The sequence below is a fragment of the Cricetulus griseus genome, chromosome 7 (genome assembly GCF_003668045.3).
Source record: "Cricetulus griseus strain 17A/GY chromosome 7, alternate assembly CriGri-PICRH-1.0, whole genome shotgun sequence".
Classification (NCBI taxonomy): domain Eukaryota; kingdom Metazoa; phylum Chordata; class Mammalia; order Rodentia; family Cricetidae; genus Cricetulus; species Cricetulus griseus.
In genome coordinates this window covers 61,948,572-61,967,233 of record NC_048600.1, presented here as the reverse complement: position 1 = coordinate 61,967,233, position 18,662 = coordinate 61,948,572, and the positions used below count along the sequence as shown (strand labels likewise).

Here is an 18,662-nt window from a genome sequence, read left to right as displayed (position 1 = left end):
TTTGATCTCCCATCCCTAAATTAGTCCCTCCTAGGAGCTGGAAGACAGCAATACTTACTTTTCAAATGAGGAACAAGATAAGTTAATTCTGGAAAAACAAAACGAAGTAAGAACAATGCTTCCTAATCTGTGGATGTACTACTACACAAAGCAAACTCTCATGCCTCTGAGCGTTGCAACCATGACGGTTTTACAACTCTCTTGTTTACCTGGGAAATATCTTGAAAGTCCACCAGAATGCCCCGTGTTCCAAGTTCATCTCATCTTTTTGCATGAAGCATTACTTCCAGGGGTACAAATCAAACCAGGCCACTGGTGCATTTTGACTCACAAAGCTACTGATTGAGTACAATCCATGTATGGAGCTCTGAAACCTATGAGGAGAACAGCTTTAAGAGGGGAAAAAGCCCTAGTCCCAAAGAAGAAATTAGGGTAAAAAGCACTAGGCTTTTCCTGTCTTCAGATTCCTGGCGGCCACAGCACCTGCATAAACCCTTGAGGCTTTGCCTTCTCCCAGCTGGGGAGAGGAAACCGAAGAGTCACACATATACTTCAATGATAGAAAGGCATTAACTGAAGACGAGCTTCAAGCTAGAAGTCATGATGACTTTCTGTCCCCCCACCCCCCGCCCCAAACAGCTTTAGGTTCACTGCAGGCCTTCCAAAACAGTATCCACTTCCACTAGATTTTCACTCTAGAGGTACCTTTTAAGAGTCTGGCCATGACCAGGACATTTTGGCAGCCCCAGGTAAAACCAACAAAGGACAAAGCTGTCTGCACCATCTAGCCAGCAGTCACTGTGATGACTTCTGGCTAAAGCTATGTTTTGCTGTGCTTTATGTTGGCAAATGTTTCTGTCCCTTGGTAAATTCTATTTTATATTTTGTGGTTTTCTGAAATGTAAGACAACTTAATTATGTTTTGTATGTTCTGTTTGCTATGGTCTCTTTTAGTACAGCCTACCCCCATAAATCTCACATATTGTTTTGGAGTCCACAGTGAGCTCAGACTGTTTACAGGAACCCTGAAACCATGTCTGACAATCTTGCCAGGTTCATGGAAGCCAAGACCAAGCATTTGTCTCCCACTGTCACTTCTCCATATGTCTAGGTCTGAAGTAGGCAAACTGCCCTGACCTGTCCATGTCCATCCTGAGGTTGTTCATTCATTTTTCATTAGCATATTGCCTATTCCATCTTCAATTTCTTTCCCTCAAAACAGTGTTATTCTTCTAGAATTAACAAACAGTATAGATTTCACTTCAAGTTTTAATGGTATCAATAAGATAGCTACATCATAACTCACACAGGAGTACCTACTCTAAGTTCTTTACAAATTGTTCTTCAAGATTTCCTTGGGTTCTTTCTCATTGATTTCTACATTTCCTCTTCCTCAGAAATGTTATTCCCTTGCTGTTTGGGATCTGCAGACTCCAGCCCTCTTCACATTTCTACACAGAGAGATATACTTTGTGTTCCATATAGCTTTCTGAGAGCTGGATTCCATTCTCAGGTTCCCCCTTGTTCTGACAGTGACCTTGTGGGAGCTGTAGCCTCACAATGCATACTTTTTTTTCTGTGCAACCAGACAAGAACATCTCCAGGACTCACAAAGTACTTATAGATCCTTTATGATCTCTGCTGCTTCAGTCTCTGGCTCATTAAGGAACCTTTTCTATGAACTTTTCCATGTCAACGTAAATGTCCTGGAAAGGGAGGAGGTGGTCTGCTAATTGAATGAGTATGTGAATAGGCAAAGTGCACTAAGAGATTCACTATATTGTAACCATCTCAGTAAAAGGATGCTGATGGCAATGATGAAGGTGACAACAATACCCACTGGAGCAATCACCACAACTCATGCCATTTTTGTGCCTCCAAAGCTCATTGTATGAATTCAATATCATTTGCTCTTTGTAGCCTTTCTATGCAGTCCACAGATGAGAGATGATGATAGTTCAGTTTTACATACACAGGAACAGAAAGATAAAATGATTTGCCTACAACCACATTGCCAAAAGCAGAAGGATAGAGGGACTTTTGGCTCTAAGTCCCATACTTGTGACAAAGAGCAACATCTCAGATTTACAAAAGCTGTTCTGGTTCTAATAGTCAGGTCTCAGCCTAAACTTAAGTAATTTCACAAAACATTCCTAGGTAGGGTCCCTTAGGAACCATGATGGATGGAGCCATCAAGACATATACATACTCATAGGAGAGGTGTACACACACACACACACACACACACACACACACACACACACACACACTTACAGAAGTACATAAGCTCTCTTTAAGCTCTCTCTAAGCACATTCTCTCTCTCTCTCTCTCTCTCTCTCTCTCTCTCTCTCTCTTCCATCTCTGAATACAGACAAAAGCATAAGCCTTCTCCAGACCACAAGACCTCACATATCTCATCTGAGGTGAAATCAGAGACTGTTGTGTACCCAACACCATTTTAGCATTGCACAGCTCTGTCCTACTTATGGATGAGAGTTACTGGGGTTGTCAATCACAAAATTACTCTCCCACCCTGAAAATACTTCATCTAAATCTTGTTTGCTTCAGCCCCTTCCCCTTGACAATAGCTCAACATGAGCTTAGATTCCACAGTAAGTCCTTGCTACAGATTTTTGTCCCTATGCTTGTGTTTGTGTGGGAAGTGCTTTCTTCCTCCCTGCAATGGGTAAATGTTTGGCCCCTACAGGTATAGTCTGCTAGTCACAGCTACTTATTTTAAATAATAGTCTCTTGAAAATTTCCTAGAAGGAAACCAGCAAAAGTCACCATCAGAATCCCATTGGCCTCTTTGGGAAGATACATTTCTTGAATTTACTATCAAATTTTACTACAGGGTAGACCAAGATACAGTGTATTTGATCAGAGTTGGATTCAAGTAAAGATGACCTTGCTATTCAGATGCTTTCATGTAGACTGGCCTTTGGAAGTCACTGTAGGGGCTGGGGAAGTCTCCCAGCTCAGCTAGACTCAGATGACTCCTGTCATGACCTTGGATATATTAACAAGCTTACTTTCTTGCTAAAGCTCTCGAGGTTTCTGCTGCATTAATAAATTGAATCTGGAGGCTGGGGAGATGGCTCAGTGGTTAAGAGCACTGGCTGCTCTTCCAGAAGATATGAGGACCCGAATTCAATTTCCAGCAACCACATGGTGGCTCACACAGAATCTGATACCCTCTTCTATCTGATGCCCTCTTTTGTCTGATGCCCTCTTCTGGCATGCAGGCATAAATGCAGAGTGCTCATACATAAAATATACATAAATAAAAATTTTAAAAATTAAATTGAATCTATGTAAGTCTGGCTCAATCAGGATACAGGTGTGATAGGACCAGGGTTCCCCCATTCCTTATGCACTTCTGTAGACAGCCTATGTCCAAAGAACAGCATTTGATGCCACACAATGAACTCAAAGTATATTTTTATTAAATTAATTCATACTATAAGAGACTTGTAGGAGATTTAATTATGATATAGCCATTTCTGCTTGGAAATTACCTGTCTGTTGGGGAAATAGATTTGTCTTCATGTTAGTCAATGGGTCAAGGGTTTAAAACAGACACATTTCAGTTCAACTTGAGGGAATACTTTCTGTTATTTACAACTAACTGAAGATGGTTAGTTCTCCCAAGAGATGATATTCTGGGTCCTGACACTTTTGATAAAAAGCCCCCAAGTGTTTGACACTAATTTGGGTCTAGCAGAGAGAAATCTCATTCAAGTATTTTTATGAGGAGAATAGGATGGCCTCTAAAACCATATCCCAGGAACATGTGATTAAAAGCAATTGACAAGATGAGATGCAGTCAAGACACTGATTTCCACAGTAGGCTTCAGAAAACCAATCCACTTAACATTAAAATCAGACACAATTCCAGGGAGCACATATGTCCTATGAAAAGCTTTTGTAGTCAAATTCGACGAGGCTAATATATTCCTCCTCTCTTTCTTTTTCTCTCTCTCTTAGGTCCGAAAGCTGTGGAAGCATATGGCAAAAAGTTTGAAGTAAAAACTGTTTCTGGAAAATTGCTCTTTTCTGCGGATGACAGTGAAGTGGTCGTGGGAGCCGAGAGATTGCGAGTCTTAGGTGAGGGAATTTAAACATGTAACTGGATGGATGCTACGTGTATATTTCAAAGGGAAAATGACATGGTGCCATCCACTGAATGCTTATGCCTTCTCCCAAAACACATATTAAAATTCTAACATTCTAGTATAACAGTGCTTGGAGATTACACCTTTATCAGGAAATCTGTACCTGAAGTTGATTGGAGCTTTTATCAGTAACATGGGGTCCCTTATAAGGAAATAAGGAAGGTGGTAATTTGGTAGCTTCTTTATTTCCCTCTCCTCTATTTCTCTTCCTCCCTCCTCCTTTTCCTCCCTTTTCCCTCTTCTCTCTTCATCTGTGTCCCTTGCTTTTTCCCTTCCCTCACTTATAAAAACACAGGGAGGATTTGGCAATCTGTATCTAGAAGATAGCCATCCTCATTAGATCTTAAATTTCTAACTTCCAAGACTGTGAAGAGAAGAAAAACAGTATGTTGTTTTAAGCCATATACTCACTAGTATATTGTTCTGTAGACCAGGCTGGCCTCAAACTCACAGAGATCTGCCTGCCTCCGCCTCCTGAGTGCTGGGCTTAAAGGCATGCACCACCAACACCCAGCACTAGTATATTGTTATAGGAGCAAAAACAAAAACAAATGGGGTAGAGAAATGTAATGAGGCCACTTTCCTAGGTTCTTATAATGCAAGGCAGTTTGACCTGCATGGATCCTGATTCCCCAGTGAGCTTTTCACACACCATAAATTCACATTGGTTCCTGTTTCAACCATGACCTTTGGGTTTCAATGTGTACTCATATAAGGACGTATTCATGTTGGACACACTTTTCTTACAGACCAACAGGTTCCTTGACATGTGATTAGGTAAATTCTCAACCTGTTTGCAAATGAAGAATAAGCCAAGGGGTTTTTTCAAAGTTTAGTTTAAGGATTTAACTACAACTTACTGAATTAGATGCTTTGGTGGATAGGTTTGAGAAGTCAATATTCAAAATACTCATAAGCCAAGAGGATGGCTCACATCTTTGATCCTAGGACTCACAAGGAAAAGGTAGAAGGACTGCTGCAAACTTGAATTTAATCTGGGCTAAAATAGTGAGCTGCAAGCTTCAGAGTAAGGCTCTGATTCAAAGAAAGAAATAAGAAAGACAGGGGAGGAGAGGGGTGGGGATGGGAAGAGAGAAGAAAGGAAGGGAAGGGAAGAGAAGGAAAGAAACTGTTTGTAAAATATCGTGTAAAGACCTATTTATTTATATATTATGTATATGAGTGTTTTTCCTACATGTATGTATGTGTGCCATGTGTGTGACTGGTGTCCTGGGAGGTCAGAAGTAGACCTCTGATCCCCAGAACCAGAGTAACATGTGTCTGTAAGTTGCCATGTGGATATTGGGAACTGAACTTAGAGCAGGGATTGCATTTAATGGCTGAGCCATCTCTCCATCCCCATTGCTTTTAAAGTAAAACAGAGCAGAAATCTCTATGCTACTCCAGCTGCATCAAAGACTTCGAACACACCACCTGTGTCTTCCAAGGCTGCCCAGTGAAAGTGCCCAGCATGCTGGTTTGAATCTTACTATCTATCAAAGCCAACCTAGCTTTTAATTGCTGATGTTGCACATTGAGTTGTGTGGTTTGGGACAGGTTACTGACATCTTTGAGCCATTTTCCTTCTCTTCCAACAAGGCTAAGAATACTCACCATCTGAAATTAGAAAGTTAATAGAGACTGTGTCATAAGCACTTCCCTCAGTACCCTGTGCAAAATAGCACTCCATTGGCAGCAGCACCCCGCTGCTACTGTCAGTACTAACTCTTTTTTCCTACTTTTCTTCTTAGGACTCCCTGAAGCACAGTGGTTGAAAGCTCTAATATAACCCCACCATTAGTTTAACCCCATCTCTTTCCTACATTGGTTTTGAGATCTAAAGAAAGGTATCTGACATCTTGGTGCCTGTTTATCTGTGAAACTGTTATCATTGAAGTTCCTTCCTCCCAGCTTGATGGGAGGGTTGGACAAAGTAGCCTATAGACCATGGAAAGTTGACTAGCATTATGTTTGCTCAGCCAGTGCTAGCCAGTCCTGAGTTTCTATTATAAGTTCCTTTTATTATAAATTAGCATCTGTTCTCTGTATTGTTGTTTATTTGCCCTTTACATCTTCTTCCAGCTCCATCACTTGTATTCTTTCACTCTGACCCCAGGAAATCTGCGTTTCTCTTTCTCCCCTCTCCCCATCTTCCCATGTCCCTTCCTCCCTTCTTTCCTCCCTCCCTTTATAATACTCATTTATAATTTCCTCGCCAGGTTAACTTTTTTTTTTAGACAGAAACTGATTTCATTAGATTGTAACTGTCATAAAGTTAGTGGCACCAACTTCACTGCTGAGATCATCCACACAGACCAGCTCACATGCTTGAAAGACACTGTGGTTAAGAGTGAACATGGGTGAACCCCAAACCCAGTAATATACCCAGTAATAGAAACATGCAGTAGCAGAAGTGTTTTTCATGTAAAGGGGGACCAGGGTGGTCTGGAGACTCACTGGTGACCTTTTTACTTTTATTGTAATGTACTTTCTTTTTTTTTTCAGCACACTCCATTTTAAAAATAACAAAACAAACAAACAACAACAACAAAAAAGTAAAAAACAAAATCCCAGAAGACAGCACAGTTCTGTTACTCTTGTGGTACTTTGCACCATTTTTTTTTAATTAGTTTCTCAGTCATCATCTGGAAGGAAACCATTCTGAGCAACATCATTAAAAACAGCTCTGATAAAGCATGGTCACTACTGTGTATCATAAAGCAGGTCCACATATGAGCAAGTACATATCATTGTCTTTTTGTGATTGGGTTACCACGCTCAGAATGGTTTCTTCGAGTTCCATCCATTTTCCTGCAAATAAAAAAAATAATTAAAAAAAAAACCCTGTCTTGAAAAACCAGGTTAACTTATAGGTCTCCATCCCAAGTTCTGATTTCTTCCCTGACTTTTTAGGTTTGCTTCTCTTCTTTATCTGGATATCCCATCAGCCTCTCAAATATAGCAGGTTTATGTGACTGCTGTAGGCTCTCTCTCTCTCTCTCTCTCTCTCTGTCTCTATCTCTCTGTCTCTCTCTGTCTCTCTCTGTCTCTCTGTCTCTCTCTCTCTCTCTCTCTCTCTCTCTCTCTCACACACACACACACACACACACACACACACACACACACCATTCATATTCAATCTTAGTCAGTCTTTCTAGCCAACTTGGATCCTTGTCCCTTTGTCTTAACATGCTATCAGCTCAGCAGTCAGAAGATGTAAGTGACCATCCTTAAGGGGGCAAGTGGAGGTTAGGGTACAGGGTGCACTGGTGGGGAAGCAAGAAGCCAGCCAGTCCAGTCCCCAGCCAGTGACTCACCTATAAATCAGTCCAGCTGCCTTCTCTCCCAGGGGCTTCCTGTTCACATCTACAGAGTGGGAGCTTCCTACAGAACAGGCTTCCAAGCAATGTGTTTTCAATGGTGGAAGATGAAACAAAGCTCCAAAATTACATAGCCCCAAGATCACTATGTAATGAAGGTTGAAGCCAGTTGGGGTGCACAAAACTTCAGGCTCTGCTCTTATTTGATGGCATTGTATATTACCAGCTTTGAAATAGTTGCCCAGAAGATGGAATGAAGGTATTTCATACTATGATAATCTTATAAATGTGGCTCTCCCCAGTAGTTCATTCATACTTTTTGTTTCATGTTACCATATTAAAACCCAAGTTTGCAAAGAAAATAAAATGACACAAAATAATGTTAAATATTCTGATACATTGATTTAACCTTGTCATATGGAATTTTGTCATTCTTGAACTTTACTGTCCCATAGTTGCTTAGGCTAAAATCCAGGACATGTAATAGTTTCCAGTTACTTCAAAGTAGTCACTTGTTCTTGTTGGCAATGATATTTCACCTGAAGAATAGTTGATAAGATATGCCATTCTCCATCTTTGGGAGTATTTTCCTCATTTCTGGAGAAATTAGGAAGGACATAATCAAAATGAATTCAACTGCCAGTAAAGGTGCTAAAGTTTGGGAAATGACCACCCCACAAATCTCAAATCCATCTTCCCAGCAAAAGGAACCCAGTGTACTAGAGAGATGAGCTTCCTGTCAGCTGGGCCTCTGCCATATGGTGTGGAATGAAACATTTAGGCAGTTTCATTTTCAGCTTAATGAGAAGTCTGAGAGATAGCACAAGCTCTTGGGACGTCTGAGTCTGGATGGGTAATTCATGGGAGCAGCTATCACAGCTGGGTCTGAATCTCTGCTCATCCTCTTAGGGTCTCAGTGGCCCTGTTCAAGGCGACTCTTCTCACTAAGCTTTAGTTTCCACCTGTCTAAAGCCACTTGGGGAGGAAAGGATTATTTGTCATATATTTCCTGATCACAGTTCATTAGTGAGGGAAGTCATGGCAGGAACTGTAGCAGAAGCCATGGAAGAATGCTGCTATTGGCTTTCTGCTAGGTTTCTTGTATAGTCCACAACTACCTCTCAAGAGATGACACTAACTATGGTGTCCATCACCAGTCAGAAAAGTCTTTTGCAAACATTCCCATGGGCCAGTCTGATCCAGACAATGCTTTAGTTGAACTTCCCTCCACTGGTTAACTGTCAGCTGTGTCAAGTTGACACAGCACAAGTGAGGCAGATGTTAGTAACAAATGTATTCCCAGGTTTAATTCTGATCTTGGCGGCTTCACCTGAAACAAATCCCTCCTATGGTAAGGTTTCTCCTCCCATTCATTATAACAGTAGTCTGTACGGTGTCGTCTTTATGTGAGGAACACCAGCTGCAGTCTCTTTGTTAGAGGTGTTCAGTGAATTAGTGCCCCACACTGTGGCATTAGAAATTCAGGGTGGATCCCAATGGGTTGTTGTAAGAGGCCTTCCCACAGATACTGATGCATCCTAAAGTTTTCAAAACACCAGCCTAAGGTGATCACCTGGAAATCCCTTCCCTGTGACTCGGCTGATCGCTTTCAGATCAGACCACTGAGACCCAGCAAAGCTACCATGTGTATACAATTAATGAATGTTGAAAACAGGACTGCTTACTCAGTGCAAAGTGCTGGGGTAGGTTAGCATTACTTGTCATGAATAAATAAATTTGGTCATTACAACTACCTTACAAGGAGCACACATGCTTGTCCTCATTCTTTACATACAAGCAAATGGAGATGTGGAAACATGCCAAGGTTCCATAGAGAATTAGTGACCAAGTGAGGATCTTGTTTACTCCCATCCATGATGTGCATCTCAGGCATCTTCAGCTTCCCAAGAGGGAAAATGAGTCCATAGCTTCCTTACATTGCTCTCTATTTCATCTCTAGCAACACACTGCTCTCAGTCCATTGGCTATCTGCCCACTTTCTGTTCCTCTACTTTGGTGACCTTTTCTTTCATCTGGTAAGCCAGTTGGATTCACTGAAGACATCTGTGGTTTTCCCTGAACTCTGATCCTCAGTTTTATCTTTTCATGCTTGTATGTGAAATCCTACACCTATAAAAGTCCAACTTCCTATGACAACATTTGTTTCATTTCATGTTACATCCACCCCTGCCACCACCTGCTCAGCGTGGGTCTGAAAACCTGACTAGGGTAGTGAGGGAATAAATAAAGGACAGAAACAAACACACATGTACAGAAAGGCTGGGATCAGGTGAACTGTGTACATTCTAATGGATTGGCACCAAGTACTGCGACATCCAAGAACCCCAGCATGTTTATGATGGACAGCATGAGAAGAGAGGGGCCTCTGTAAGCAAGCAATCTCAGGTGGTAAACATCTGGCCAATCATAAACACTATACTTGGACTAGAGGAAGGCTTAACCATTCTGAGCCTGACCTTGCTATTTCCCCATGGCTCTGAAGTATTGGTCTTTGACATAACTGTGCCTATGTCAACAATACACAAAATGTCATGCACTCGGAATGTCACTTAGAATGTCATTTACTCTTTTACACATTCGATCAAGGCTTCCTCTGCTCTTCACATACCCCCAGTCCCTATTTGCCTGTGGTGTTCTCTATCTTCCTGTTCCGCATTCCCAGGAGTGTAGACTCTTCTGGCTCTTGTGGAGATCTCTTTGTCTCTTTGGCTTCACTTACTGCAGTGTAACCAAGGCCGCCCCTGCTGAACTCCCTAGATCTGCAAAGACAGCAGCCATGATCTTCCTTGTGATGTTTCCATTCTAGTCTTCAAGGCCATGCTTTCATGCTTAGATGCCAGGTCCATTCTGCTCAGGAACACCAGGGCTTCTGCCATCCTTGGGTTTTCTAATGTACAGGAGTCTCTCTTCATGACAGGCACAAAACAATTTAAGTTTGTGGTGCTATCCATCCATTCAACTACTAGAGAATTATAAAAATAATATGTAAGCCAAAGCACAATATAGTTTATCTTTCACTGTAGGGTACATTTATTAAACCTTGTACAGGAGAATGGCCTATCCAAAGCAGCAAGAAAATAGACAACATAAGTCAGGGAACTTAATATACATCTACATGGCAACACCAGGGAGAATGTGGCTTTAGTTTTCATTAAAGAGCAGTTTCATAGAACATGAATTTGGACATTATAGCATTTATAAACAAGGCATAATTATAACGTAGTATTCTAATTGTCAATTGGGGCTATTTATACTCTAGATTTGTTTTTTAAACATGTCCTCTAGATGCCGCTTGATGCTAATTATCTGAGTTACATTATTATCAATTGAAAAAAAACATTTTTAATTAAATCTAAAGCCATTTTAATTAGCATAAAAATTATAGAAGTTTAAATATGGCTCAAAGTTTAACTTTTTTAGGACTGCTCAGATGGTGCTCTTAGCCATTTACATTTTTGCTTTTTTATGAAACTATTGCAACTTTACAGTGAGTGGTCACATGAAGGAACTGGAGTAATATTGATGGTTCATTCATTCAACAAATGTGTCCCCATCATAAGTGTGTGTGTGTGTGTGTGTGTGTGTGTGTGTGTGTGTGTGTGTGTGTCCCAAACTTTCTGATGATGGTTCCATGGAGACAAAGATACATGCCATTGTCCCTATTCTCCTAGGATGTTTTCAGGTCTAAAAGTTGAGACATATGTGATTATCTAAGAACACAAAAAAGATAACCAGTTGTCTGTAGATAGGATAAGGTGCCATTCAACTCCATCTGAGGTAGAGGAGAGGTTATAAATCTTAAGTTTTTAAACAGAAACATTTGGAGCAGGTCTATGTATAAATTTATGGGGAAAGACTTAGGAGGAGAGTATCCATGAGTGAGTGATGATGCATAAGTTCACTCAGAACTCACTTCATTGTCAGTGCTGTAAGTCCAATTCAGAGTGAGAGAGCACATTGAAACAAGGTACTAAGGAGATGGCTTTGTGGGTAAGGGCACTTGAGGTCCTGAGTTTGGATCCCTGGTACCAATGTAAAAATCTGGGTATATTTATGATGGCTTTAATCCCAGTGCTGATGGGGGCAGAGGCAGCAGGATCACTGGGGCTTGCTAGCTGCCTAACTGATAAGCAAGGTAGACAGTGAGAAGCCCTGCCTCAAAGGAAAAAAATAGAGAGTAATGAAAGGAATACCTGGTGTCCTCCAGTAGTCTCCACACTGGTACATACACCCTACCAACATGGGCACATGTGTGCGCACACACATACACAAACACATAAAGAGACGGACAGAGACAGACAACTAGAAAAAAGGACAGAAACAGACAGACAGATAAACAGACAGACTAGGAACACTATGGCCTCACCTGATTGAAAAGCCCTAGGATAGTTGGCTGCAAGCTATACTCAGTAGCTCATAGAATGAAGCAAAAAGCATAGCATCTCTGTTGCTCATACTTCCTGTGTGAGTGCTCTTTCCAGTCTTCTATTCTGTCTTCAGCTCTGGTGGTGAGCAGAGGGAGTGCTCACCTTCCTAACTGAAACCCTAATGCGATGCCATTGAAGTCCTTATCTATCCTTCCACCAGTCCTCAAGAGTAGGGTGATGACGTGTGATAGCAGAGGATAGCACTGCTAAAGCTAGGGTTAGAGTGACTACAAGTGAAAATGACAAGATAATTCTTCTAGGAAAATTGTGTCTTAGTATCAGGAGAAGGAAATGTGCTAGGTAAAGTAAAACAGCAAATACTTGTTACAATAACTGAGAGTCAAATTAAAGCAAGTTATAATCTCTGTACAGGGACAGAATGGTTCAAATATCCATTTCTCTTATCACAGAAATCCTCCCTGCTCACCTTAGAAAAAATCTTATAAATATTTACAATACTAAGGTACTGTGTGGCTTAAAAGTGATATGTTATTAGACTCAAGTTTAAGTATTGTCTGTAGATGCTCTGAACTACAGTGGCAGAATAGTAGGATAACAGAGACAATCACATATAGGACCTCCAATATTTGCTGTATTGCTAGTATATGAAAATGTTGCTGCTTCCTTGTCTAGTTTCTTTGTGATGTTATATTTCTTCCTCTTTAGGCCAGTTCTATAGAGGCATGGTATATATTGGTGTTCTTTTCCCCAGCCCTCCTTACTAGCATGAGAGCTTGATATTCCATGGATGTTCTGTTAATCAGAGTCTAGATCAATAACCTTGCACCCAGTCAGTATTCAGTAATGGTTCTATGAGTGGATCACCTGATCTTGAACATCAGAATACCCTACAGTTAATGTGACATTAACCAGAAAGGAAAGTGTGTCCCTGAGTTGGACAACAATTATTGTGATAACTTCCCATGAGGATTTGTAACAGCTAAACTGAAGATAAAGAAGAGGACAAATGGGAAAGAATGTTTCGGGACAAAATTACTGAAAGTTGATCAATAAACTGGGTATTAGGAGAGGGGACAGTTACAAATGTATCTGGTGCTGTGAGCCCTCTGACTGACAAAGTTTTGATGTCATTGACAGAAGTTTGGAGACCAAAGATGAATAATGTCCAGCTTCATATGTCCTGAGGCTTAGTGTTTGAACTCTGCCTTGTGGAAGTCCATTGTCCAGAGGGAAATGCCTGGCAAAAAGTCTGAGAGAGATGCCAGCTGAGCAGAGGAATCAGGGGGAGGTCTACATGGCTTGAACAGATGGACAAGGGGGAGTTGGCCTGGTGGGAGGTCCCTAGCAGTATCCTAGAGATATTCCTCCAATTTGGCCTTCCCGGGCAGCCCCCAGCCTTCTGCATATTTCTCTGGAGCCTGCAAGACTAATTGTTAAGGCTTCAACTGTCCCTGTTGCATTTTAGGAGTATGGGGCCTGTACTATGGTTCTGAATTTTCTTCACCTACTCTGCCATCCTCCATGGCAGAATGAGGGACTCATAGTCTTTAGTGTAACACACACAGCTTCTGCTATACTACCAACTACACATCGTTGATCACACTCTTCACATCATTTATTGTGGACAGCCTCTCCTTTCACAACCCTTGTCCCTCTGCTCCTACTTTGCCTCCATTTTTCCTTTCTAAAGCATTACATCAGTGAATGATGAAGAGGCATTGGACAGTGAAGGATTTTGCTGGAGAATGGACCCTGGTTCCTCAATAAGCTTCTATGAACTAAGCAATTCAGACATTGATCCTTCGGACATGGGAGGCTACCAACCAAAGAGTAGCATTCAGATAACAAACTGAAGGGGCCTGAAACTCTCCAGTGCCTTCTTCCTGCTCCCTGTTATCATTAGCAGAGATGTGCTGCTGGGGAATGAGCTGTTTAAACAGGATTGTTGCTTCCCTGGTGCTTCAGTGGTACCTCATTCCAAAGTTGGTTTATTATTTACAGGGATGTAGGAATAATGTATGGGATCATAAAAACACATCTCCCATAAATAATGCAACAGGAAAGGCAAACACGAAAGAGTTTCAGATGAACAGCCCCAACCTAATAAACCAGAGATAGTTAATGAGAAAAACTACAGTTCGACAATAGAGAAATAATAATGGGGTTTCATTACAAATGCTGTCGGGAGAATAACTCTCAAAGGGAAGTATTTTAAAGAGCTAGTATAGAAGTCAAGGCTATAGCCCTGCTCATTTTGTGCATACACAAGTCCCGGTGCACAAGCCTCCTGTGTTGCAGGGTCTTAGCTGTTCCTCCCCCAAGCTTGAGTTAATACCAGATGCATGAGGAAAAGGAGTTTGCTGAGCCCTTCATAATTTTTCCTTTTGGCAACAGAGAGATGTGATTTAATAGGAGCGTGATGAATTCATGGTTCCGTGTAAATGTCCCCAGCTGTCCCAACAGCATTGTTGCCTCACCAGACCTTCCCAGAGCTCAATCACTGTCTCCTCTGTGGTGCCTGCAGGGGGTTGGGGGTGGGGACACGTGTGGTGTGTCTGTCTTTTGGTTTGAGTAAAGAGTTTGATGAGGTTCACTACTGGCTGTTTTGAAGACAACCAATTACAGCACTTACTGGGGGAAAGCAATATTTGGTGTTTGGATTTGTTGTTGTTGTTAAATTTGTTTTGAAGTGACAAGATTTGAATTCTCTATGAAGCAACAGTCAGTGTGCTTTCAAACATCTGTTTGGTGGTTTTACTGTCTATGAGTTCTCTCCTTGCCAGTTACTCATTTGAGTATATTCAAAGGAGAGAAACTTCTGCCAGGCTGCCCTCCAGGTCAGAAAGCCATACAGGCCAAGCGTAGTGTCTTCTTCACCATCAACTACACTGCCTATTAAAGAGCATGCTTATGCCACCAAAGGCTACCTGTCTGGCACTTGTTCATTCTTCCTTTCCAGTTGAAGCCAAAAGGGGCACTAGGTTTCTACAGTGATAAGAGGCTTAATGAGATGAAAAAGTGAGCAGAGAACTCTAAGGGCACAGAACAGAGAAAGACACTCACTTTATTTCTCCTTATTGGAAGGACTTAAAATATATTTACTTGTTTGATTGGTAGAAAAGAGTATGGAAAGTCTTCTCAACTCCATCTTCCTTGCTCTACTTGCCCTGGCCTATAGTTTGGCCCCATCCTCATCTCTTATCTTGACTCCATTCATGCCCCCACTTTCTCTAGGAATAGTGGGTAGGGTGACAAGCATGGAAATGGGGAGGGAGAGAAAAGAAAATGTACAGACTTCTTCAGGGCTGGGACTAGAGGTAAATTCCTGGAATTATTCCTTTGGGGACACTATATGGAAGGGTGGGATGGTTGTGTTGCACAATGTTCTAGTGTTAATTATACAAGTTAAGATAAACTTCTAAGTCTCTGAAAGTCTCAGGTTCCCCATTTATAAAGTGGAGGTAATAAGAGTACTTATATAAGGCACACAAAGAACTTAGCACAGTACAGAGTCCAGTTTAGGTCCCAGATATTAGTGATACTTGTTACTGTTCCCTCATCAAATTCCTACTCCATACCACTTTAACAGCTATCACTGCCATGGTTTAGATATGAAATATTTCCCATAGACTCATGTTTTTGAATGCTGGCTCCCCATCAGATTCTTTGATTTGAGAGGTTACAGAGCCTTTAGGTGGTGGCACCTAGCTAAAGAAAGTGGGTTTCTGAGGACAAACCTTCAATCCTATCTTGTAGCCTGGGTTCCAACTCTTTCTTTGCTTCTTGGTGTCCCTTTCCTTCTCCAGAAGCCATGAGCTGTCCTATGGCTATGCCTTCCCTGCCATGGTGAACTGGATCTCCCCTAAGTATGAGCCAAAATAGAGCATTCTCTCTGCTTTCGTCGGGTATTTGGTAATGGCAGTAAGAGAAGTAACTTACATGGTCACCAAACCAAGTTCAGTTGCAGAAACAGAAGGACAAAAAGCCAAAGGTCCTATTTAAATGATCTCAAATAGCTAACAGTGGCATAGGTGTGCAAAGAACATACACAGCCAAATTGTAAATAGCACTAAAAATGTTTTTAGGACATAAAGTTTAAGATGGAGAGCTAGAGATGCAGCTCAATGGTTCAGAGTGCACACTGATCTTGCAGAGAACCCAAGTTCAGTTCCAAATCGACTGACTCACCACTGCTCTAACTCCAGCTCATGGGTAGCCAGAACCCTAATCTGACCTCCATGGGAACCTGTACTCATGCAAGCACACCCACCTCCACACACAGGTACACATAATTAAAGATAAAATAAATCTTAAAAAAACATAGGTGTAAGATTGAACTTCATTCCTGTCTGTGCAGTGGAAATTAAGTGCTAAGTTCTGGAGCTGGGCAGGCGGCCACAGCTGGAGCACTAATCAGAGCCTTCCTAGACAAGAACTGAGGACAAGTCTACGGGGTGGGAAGAGGTTTTGTCTGATCAGAAAGCACTGAATGAGTGACAACTCCTAGATAATGGTTCACAGACTCTGAGCACAGTGCTCTTTCTAACAGGGGAGCAGCTGAGATTCTTTTTATGGGAAGAGACTGTCATTATCAGTGTCTAACAAACGGGAATTGGTAACTTTCCCCAAGATGTGAGTTAGGGAGGTGCCTTGGAGATGCACCGGAATCTCCTGGGGACTTTCCTTCTAGGTTGTGCTCTGCACAGCTGTGACTGGAATGGTAATGTGGATCCTTGGTATTGGTTCCATTCTGTAAGTCAAAGCAAAAAAGTCAAGAATATTTAGACTCAGGCTTCACTGATGATGTAATAACATTCATTTTCAGGGTTTGAAGCCTCAAGAAATGAATGACTAGGAAACCTCTTGCCATTATTTAATCTGTACTACAGACAGTCCTCCATACAAAAGATTCAGTCTCTTTCAGCACATGTTAATTAATGATTTAACTATGGCCAATTGTTGTGCTGGCCAAAGACACACCCTGGATCCCTGCCTTTCTGGAACATACCACTAAGCCTAAAGGACAGATGTTTCAAACCTTGGATCCAAGAAGTGTGTGTCTCATTTCAACAGCAAGCCAAAAGACACTAAACATAAAAGGAGGACACCAATTTCATTCTGCAAATAAGGAAAGTCTCCCTGGAGGGAAAGGTGTTGCTGTTGAGGCTGGAGCTCAGTTCAAGGTTTGGAGTAGCCATTAAAGGCATACAATACAGAATGTACAAAATCCTGGTAAATCTAAACCTTTGAGAAAGCTTTAGAAGTTCCACAGACAGGGTAGACACCAGGGAGCAGGGTGTCTAGATGGAAGGCGTGAGTCATAATTATAGTAGTGAGAGGGATGAAATGCTTGCTCATTCATTACCAGGTGCTGAGCAGTCTCTTCCTGTGTGTCAACTCTGCTCTAACAGCTGCTCAGAGGTAGCGTCCGCTCTCACACCCATTATATATGAGGAAACTGGCAAATGACATAGTCCCCGAGGTTAGATGGCAAGCTAAATTGCAGAAGTGAGATGCAAATCCAAGTAATCAGATTCTAGAATGTTCACTTCAGTAGCAATTTCATTGATCTGTAATTTCATGTACCACACAATTTGCCCACTTACATTGTAGAAGTCAGTGTTTTGTTTTTAGTAAAAATAGCCTTTGCTTTTCACATAGAGGCAGGAATAAAACATGGTTGGAAGTTTCACCCTCACAACAAAGACAAATTAGTGCAATAGAAGAATAACAAATGTATTCATTATGTAGTTACATGACATGGGAGCTTTCAGGAATGAATAGCCTTAATGAGAACTGTGTAGTTTTGGTTTTGGATTTGATGATGAGTGGACAGCCATGTAGAATGACTAGACAAAATAAGGGTGTCTTAGTAGGGCCTAGGTGTGTATGTGTGTGTGTGCACATGCACGCACACGCGCGTGCACCCATGCTTGTGTGTGTGCTTGTATGTGTTCTTGCACTGTGTGTGTGTATGTTCCTGCATTGTGAGTGTGTTTCTGCACTGTATGTAAGTATATTTGTGTGTTCCTGCACAGTATGTGAGTGTGTGTGTGTGTGTGTGTGTGTGTGTGTGTGTGTGTGTGTGTGTATGGATGCTCATGTGTACAAACAAGTATGCACATACATACATATGGGGGCCAGAGTTCTGTACCTCCCTACTCAGAACTAGGGTTGCAGATGCCTGACCATGACAGCTTGCTTGCATCCTACCTTCCTTCCTTTCCATCTTTTTCTTTCATTCTTCCTTCCTTATTTATTTATTATTTGTTTGTTTGTTTGTTTATATTTCACAGGAGTAGCAGGGATGCATGCTCAAGTCCTCAAGATCACATGGAAGACATTTCACTAACAGAGCCACCTCCACAATGCCCATAGAGTTTGCTTATTCCGATTCTTTTTGGCCTCCATGTTTCTTTATTCTTTTCCTCTGGCCATAGCATGAGACACCTGTCACATGAGAGGTCAGAGAGTGACCATCCTAGGTGTCATGGCTTATTTACAGGGAGAAGGCTGAGAAAAGGTCAGAATCAATGAAAAGTTTCCAGCTTCTGCTGTCTTTTCAAATATTGAGGTGCTGTATTTTGAGATAACATGTATCTTGAGCCCAGCAACCATGTATACATATCTATATTATTTATTTTTCTATACTCATAGTAAGTGCATTTGTTGAATATATGAAGTATATGTATTATTATATGCATGCATATTGTGTATTTTAGATATACTTATGCATTATAGCTTAATATTGTATGTG

The 18,662-nt window shown here is 41.4% G+C and overlaps 1 protein-coding gene across 1 annotated transcript in view; it reads left to right on the top strand.

Moving 5' to 3' along the window:
* The window catches only part of Sgcd (sarcoglycan delta), a 382,102-nt gene that overhangs the window by 243,741 nt on the left and 119,699 nt on the right, over positions 1 to 18,662 (top strand). Inside the window, exon 5 of the mRNA XM_027427680.2 lies at positions 3,989 to 4,108. Coding sequence (XP_027283481.1) covers positions 3,989 to 4,108 — 120 coding nt within the window. The remainder of the gene's footprint in view (positions 1 to 3,988; positions 4,109 to 18,662) is intronic.